General features: G+C 44.3%; 1 protein-coding gene across 1 annotated transcript in view; it reads right to left on the minus strand.

Annotated features, from left to right (window-relative positions):
- The window catches only part of nav2a (neuron navigator 2a), a gene marked incomplete at both ends in the record, with an annotated part of 124,473 nt that overhangs the window by 20,800 nt on the left and 96,173 nt on the right, over positions 1-7,500 (minus strand). The window contains 1 exon segment of the mRNA XM_080539811.1: positions 2,202-2,254. Coding sequence (XP_080395937.1) covers positions 2,202-2,254 — 53 coding nt within the window.

Genomic DNA, 7,500 nt, shown 5'->3' on the forward strand with positions numbered 1-7,500 from the left:
GATGGATGGAAGGTAGAGGGGAGGGAGTGATGGATGGAAGGTAGAGGGGAGGGAGTGATGGATGGATGGTAGAGGGGAGGGAGTGATGGATGGATGGTAGAGGGGAGGGAGTGATGGATGGATGGTAGAGGGGAGGGAGTGATGGATGGATGGTAGAGGGGAGGGAGTGATGGATGGATGGTAGAGGGGAGGGAGTGATGGATGGATGGTAGAGGGGAGGGAGTGATGGATGGATGGTAGAGGGGTGTTACTGAAGACAGGATGGTAGAGGGGTGTTACTGAAGACAGGTCTGAAAGGGAGCGCTGACATGCTTATACAGCACCTGGGGCCTCTACACACGTGTGTGTGTGTGTGTGTGTGTGTGTGTGTGTGTGTGTGTGTGTGTGTGTGTGTGTGTGTGTGAGAGGGACTGATATTCAGTGGTGAAACCTATTGTGTCTCTACACTCCTGTCAGAACAATGAAGCTAAAGGAGAGGCCTGGGAAACGCACACATGGAACACGAGAACACATGCTTGCACATGTGTGTGTGTGTTTGTGTGTGTGTGTGTGTGTGTGCGTGTGTGTGTGCGTGCATGCATTGTGAATGCGGATTGGTGTGTCTGTGTGTGTGTGTGCGTGTGTGCGTGTGACCGGACAGGCGTGTGTGTGTGTGTGTGTGTGTGTGTGCGCGTATGTGTGTGTTTTGTTCCACTCTCTCGCGGCTGGAGAGATGTATCACCTGTCCATACACACACACACACACACACACACCACACACACACACACACACACGCACACACACACACACACACACACAGACACACACACACACACACACACACAGACACACACACACACCTGTCCAGGCACAGTGACCTCAGACAAGACCACACGATCACAGATGGTGGCGACCCTGCTTCCCCCTGGGCCCCCAGACAGAGCTAATCGAACCCAAACACACGGATCTACACACATGACCATGAGAATGGAACAGACACACGTGCAGAAAACGGTATCAATCGTAACTTAACCTTTCACATCAGTTTAGGCGTTCGAATACGTCTCTCTCTCTCCCCCCCCTCTCTCTCTCTCTCTCGCTCTCTCCTCCCCCCCCTCTCTCTCTCTCTCCTCCCCCCCCCTCTCTCTCTCTCTCTCTCTCCTCCCCCCCTCTCTCTCTCTCTCTCTCTCTCTCTCTCCTCCCCCCCCTCTCTCTCACCTCATCATCAGTGATTCATATGAATGAAACAATGACCATGAACATCATTTTGAAAAGTAACAACACCCAACACAATCACATTGCACACTAGGCTCTTCACAAACAGTCTGAATCTGAGCCAAGTTTTCTGCATCCCTCTCTCCTCTCCTCTCCTCTCCTCTCCCCTCCTCTCCTCCCCTCTCTCCCTTTTCATCCCTCCTTACCGTGCGTTCCCATGGTGACACGGTCCCCGTCAGGGTTAACGTAGCCATCATCTTGAGACTCCTCTTTCTTCCCTCCCCTGTTTTTAAACCTCTCTCTCTGTCTCTCCCTCTCTCTCTCTGTCTCTCTCCCTCTCTTTCTTGTGAATGAGCGTTCCTGTCATCTACACAGCCTTCCAGCCCCGCCTCTACACACCTGCCCAGGTAGGGGAGGGGCCACCCTCAAATACACAGCCCTGATTGGCTAGTGTCTGCGTGGGCTGGTAAGAGCAGCCACGCCTTCTTTTGGAGGTAGACATCGCAGCATAGCGTAGAGTGATGTAGCGTAGCGTACTGTGATATAGTGTGATGTAATAATAATAATAATAATAATAATAATAACTTTATTTGTATAATAATAATAATAATAACTTTATTTGTATAGCGCTTTTCCTGCAAACGTTGCAGCTCAAAGTGCTTCAATCATTATATAATCATCATTTAATTATTTTGTAATTTAAAGGCAATATTAAAAAGATGGGTTTTTAGTCTTGACTTGAACATATGTGCTGAGGTTGCATCCCTAATGTAAACTGGCAGTGAGACACAATCTGGGTGCATAAAATGAGAATGCAGCCTCATTGTAGTTTACAGGAAAAGTGCTATACAAATAAATGTTATTATTATTATTATTATATTATTATTATTGTAGCGTAGCATAGTGTGATGTAGTGTATAGCATAACATAGCATAGTGTGATGTAGCGTAGCATAGCATAGTGTGATGTAGCATAGCATAGCGTAGCATAGCATAGCGTAACTCACCGTTGAGTAGATGGAGGAGGTGCTGGAGACCAGAGAGAGGGAGGAGCCGTGAACTGCAGAGACAGGAAACACAGGGATGACATCTCTACACACACACACACACACACACACACACACACACACACACACACCTCCACCCTGTAATCAGACCCCCCAAGATGGCCCTCCCTTGTTAAACCTCCCACATGGCTGGCTTACACACACACACACACACACACACACACACACACACACACACACACACACACACACACCCACACCCTACCATTATCCATCCTCTCTCCCATGTCCTGACCAGCCCAGCCTCCATCATAGGGGAGGTAATAACCACACACACATACATACACACACACACACACACACACATCAAAGTGTGACAGCGCTTCCTGCCCGTGGGCGAGAAGGAGATGATGTCATCAAAGAGAACCAGGAAGTACACACTCACTATTCTAACGGGTTTGTATAGTTCCATTCACTCACTGGGAGTTCCGTGGTTGCCTGGAGACACTGCATTGTCTCCGGAGAACCTTGAGATGGATAGTTCCTGTCTTAACCTAAATATCATGTGTGTGTGTGTGTGCGTGTGTGTGTGTGTGAAAGAGGCCCACAGCAGCTCCATTTCTGGGTCAGTGACAGTGAGTAAGGATAGGACTCAAAACAGACAAAAACACACACACACACACACACACACACAAAGTGAACGGTGTACACACACACACACACACACACACACACACACACACACACACACACACACACACACTCACACAGTGCAGGGTGTACACACACACACACACACACACACACACACACACACACACACACGCACACAGTGCAGGGTGTACACACACACACACACACACACACACACACACACACACACACACACACACACACACGCACACAGTGCAGGGTGTCTGTGTCCTGTCAAATGGAACAACACTCACGGTAACTCAACACCGAGAAATCACATGACCTCACACATGCACTGACCTGGTTAAGCTGATTCACCAAAAGTGATTTTTATCACAGCGATTTGTTGACGACTGCAAACTGGGTGGGTGTGTGTTAGGTGTTGTTTCAAAAAAGTTGTGTTCGCATTTTTTACAGCGACTGTAGGCTCCGCCAAATCCGCCAAATCGTCTCCATCTCTCTACTAATATTGCCTTTAAATTACTAAATAATTAAATTATGATTATATAATGATTGGAGCAGTTTGAGCTGCAATGTTTGCAGGAAAAGCGCTATACAAATAAAAAGTATTTATTATTATTATTATTATTATTATTATTACCGTGGAGGTTACTGTGTTTGCAGAATCCGGTGTGAACTTTTACCGCACGAAAGCCGACTTGATGTCGGCTACTGTAGGCCTATCAACTGTAAATAATTGCGTGTGGGGTGTCTCTGATAGGATAGCTGCTGTTCTGCCTCGCTACATGCGCATACATCCATTGGAAACGTGTTTGATGGATGCAAACAAAAGTAGGACCTTGAATATGAACTGAAACATTAAAAATAAACAATAAAAAATGCTGTTTATATTCCTTTCTACACATCTTTACCAGGGGTGCCAATCATTGTGGAGGGCACTGTATATAACTGTAGCTACATTGTATTGATATCCTTCGCCCTTGTCCTGTACATATCACACTGTACATATATATTTACTGTGCATATCATATTGATATTCTTGCTCATATATTGACTTTATATTCATTAATTTACTTATACTCACTGTAATACCGTTCACTGTCCCACCGTGCACTGTCCATACATTCATGGCTTTTTTCGCTATTACAGGTTAGATGCCGAACTGCGTTTCATTGTCTTAGTAGCTACTTGTACTCTCTCAATGAGAATAAAGTTTAATCTAATCTAAAACAAACAAACAATAATAATAATAATAATAATAATAATAATAATAATAATAATAATAATAATACATTAGACTTATATAGCACTTTTCTAGACACTCAAAGACGCTTTACAAACTGAAAAGATCGAGTAGTAATAATAATAAAAAGAAACAAAAAATAAATAAAAGAAAGTGTAGGGGTCTAATTAAATGTTAGATGACTAAATCTAAATCTAAGTGTCTTTGTAGGACATGCATTCATAGTGAGCGGCGACTCATAATGTAGCGTACTATTTAACATCCACGATAATGAACTACGAGAGCATTTAAATACGTAATAGTTTACAGTAATACATTTATGTCTCATATTATTTAATACTTCATTATAACATTATGTGAAAGATAAGATATGACACTTGGATAAGTGGATAAGACGAAGTAGCCTTAAAGTCAAGTGGATTATGACATTGGAGGCTGGTGGAGGTAGAAATTGGAGGACGGCTCGTTTCCTCATTCCATTCCATGCATTACAATGAGCTCAACCTCCGATTTCTGCCTCCACCAGCCTCCCCTGGTCCCGAAATATAATTATTTTGCACAACAGAGCCCCAAAGCTTACATAGGCCCTGAACACAGCAAAGACCTAGGTTCTGGGCCCTGGACAGTCTGGACGGATTGATGGCAGCTGCTGGACTGAAAAAATCAGGTGTAGTGCTGAGGCACAAACATGTACATTTCAAGCCTGCAAACTGCGACACTTTAAATAAATGTGAAATAACACTATTGTGCAATATGACAACCCTAGTCGTCTATCTGTACAGTATAGTATAGTGGATAGTGTACATAGCCTTTATTTATGTAAACCAGCTCCTTCCCTTCTTGTGATGTTTTTAAAAGTTTTTTTCTTTCTTTCCTAACACCAGGGGAGCCACCTGTTTGGTACCTGTACTGTAGCAATGACAATAAAGACCATTCATTCATTCATTCATTCATTCATTCATTCATTCATTCATTCATTCATTTACTTCTAGTCTAGTCTCATGATGATGATTTTTAAATAATTAATAATAACTTTTATTTGTATAGCGCTTTTCCTGCAAACGTTGCAGCTCAAACTGCTTTGAATAAACGACTTAATGACTTAAGTCCTGGTTTGGTTTGACTACAGGAGAAACTCCAGACAGCCCTGAAGCCTTTAGAGGAGAAGCTGAAGGTCTTTAATGATGTTAAACTAACATGTGATCAAACAGCACGTCACATTAAGGTACTGTATACGTCATACATGGTGTTGTGTTCAGAGATGTTCTCTTGTTCTGTTCAAAAAGATAATATATTACGACAGTATGTAGTATGGTGTTAACACTGGTGACATGAGATCATCCATCCCTCCTGCTGTCTCCAGAGCCAGGCCCAGCACACAGAGGGGCAGATTAAGAAGGAGTTTAAGAAGCTTCACCAGTTTCTAATAGATGAAGAGAGAGTCAGGATCGCTGCACTGAGGGAGGAAGAGGAGCAGAAGAGCCAGACGATGAAGAAGAAGATGAAGGGGCTGGACAGAAAGATCTGTGCACTGTCAGACACAATCAGAGCCATAGAAAAGGAACTAAAAGCTGAAGACATCTCATTCCTGCAGGTGAAGGTTGGCTTCTTTTCAGATGGAAATGGTATTTTGTAGATTTATTCGAAAGCTCACTGACAACATGACTATCATTGAAGACTATTCTCCTCTATTCCTCTCCAGAACTTCAAGGCCATTAAGGAAAGGTAAGTGATCTCTCTGTTCTCGGTTCTCTGTGGTTCTGAACCCAAGCCCACAGCAGCACTGACTCCTGAATGTTCTTCCAGAGCCCAGTTCACACCCCCAGGCCCAGACCCAGAGAAGGTTTCAGGAGCGCTGATAGACGTGGCCGAACACCTGGGCAACTTGCAGTTCAGAGTCTGGGAGAAGATGCGGGAGATCGTCAAGCACGGTGAGTACTGACTGGATGAAGAGGGGGTGTGATGAAGGGGTAGTGGTGGTCTAGTGGATAGTGAGTTGGACTTGTGATCAGAAGGTTCAAATCCCGCCTGAAACCACACCACTACTAGTGTGCCCTTGAGTAAGGCACTTAGCCCTCAGTTACTCCAGGGGGAATGTCCCTGTAACTCGTAATTGTAAGTCGCTTTGGATTAAAAGCGTCTGCTAAATGGCAAAACTAAACAAAACTGAAGAGTAACTAACAATGATTTTATGAATGATTCATGTGTGTACTAAACATCATACAGAAGACAATGTGTAGAATACTTCGGTCTTTGTTTTGAAGCTCCTGTGATCCTGGGCCCCAACACTGCACATCCCGGTCTCTCTCTGTCTGATGGTCTGACCACTGTGAGCAACCTAGTGAACCTAAGGAGAAGGCGGGCGGGGTTAGAGCGTTCGTGGAAGATGCTTGTGTCAGATGTTCCGGAACGTTCTTGATTGATTGATTTCTATTCATTGTGGACGTTTTTTCTTCTTCTCGTTATATCTTCCGACAATGGTTTGTTTATTGTAAGTAAATGTTTTTTCAGCATTACTGTAGGTTTTCTTTGCTACGCTAACAGAATCACAATTATGAAGATTTTAAGACAAACGAGGCAACATTTATCAAGTTTAAGATAGTGGTTAAGATTGCTGTGAGACGGAAACCTTCTGTTTACAATAATACTGTGTTTATAAGACTTCATAGCTGCTGATATTCCACATGGAAGACACAGGGTGTGGTTCCTCTGAGACTAGTGCTCTGCTTTGGGAAGTTCTCCCATATTCTACCTGAATGAATCTAGACTGAATAAAAAGCTGTTTTGCTGATCCCAGATCTGCCGTCTGTCTGTTCATAGTGATGGCTGCAATGCTCCGTCCTACCTGATGGTGTTGATGTTGCTTTTATGTAAACTCAGTCCACCTTGAACACAGGTGGTAGCCATGGTAACCAGGTAAATATGCGGTTACGGTTGTTTTACTGATCAGCAGGCTGCCTGTTGTTGTGTGTGTGTGTGTGTGTGTGTGTGTGTGTGTGTGTGACCTACTGCTCTGGTTTGAGCCAGGGGACAGAGGACAGGAGGAGCGCACACACACACACACACACACACACACACACACACACACACTTCTAGGTTTGCAGGATCTCATCATGTATTTTGGTTCTAAAGCCTTTCATTAACAAGCCCTGTAATTAAACCTGGAGGGCACAAGAGAGAGTGTGTGTGTGTGTGTGTGTGTGTGTGTGTGTGTGTGTGTGTGTGTGTGTGTGTGAGAGTGTGTGTGTGTGGACTAATGAGCTCACACACAATCTTTCCCCTGAGGGCGTTTAAAACTCTGGTTTCAGTGTCACTGAGTTCACACTCCCTCTTCTCTCTCTCCCCCTCCCTTTTCTCTCCCCCTCTCCTCTCTCTCCCCCTCTCCCCGTACACACACACACA

This window comes from Nansenia antarctica, assembly GCF_963989245.1.
Source record: "Nansenia antarctica genome assembly, chromosome: 9".
Lineage (NCBI taxonomy): Eukaryota > Metazoa > Chordata > Actinopteri > Argentiniformes > Microstomatidae > Nansenia > Nansenia antarctica.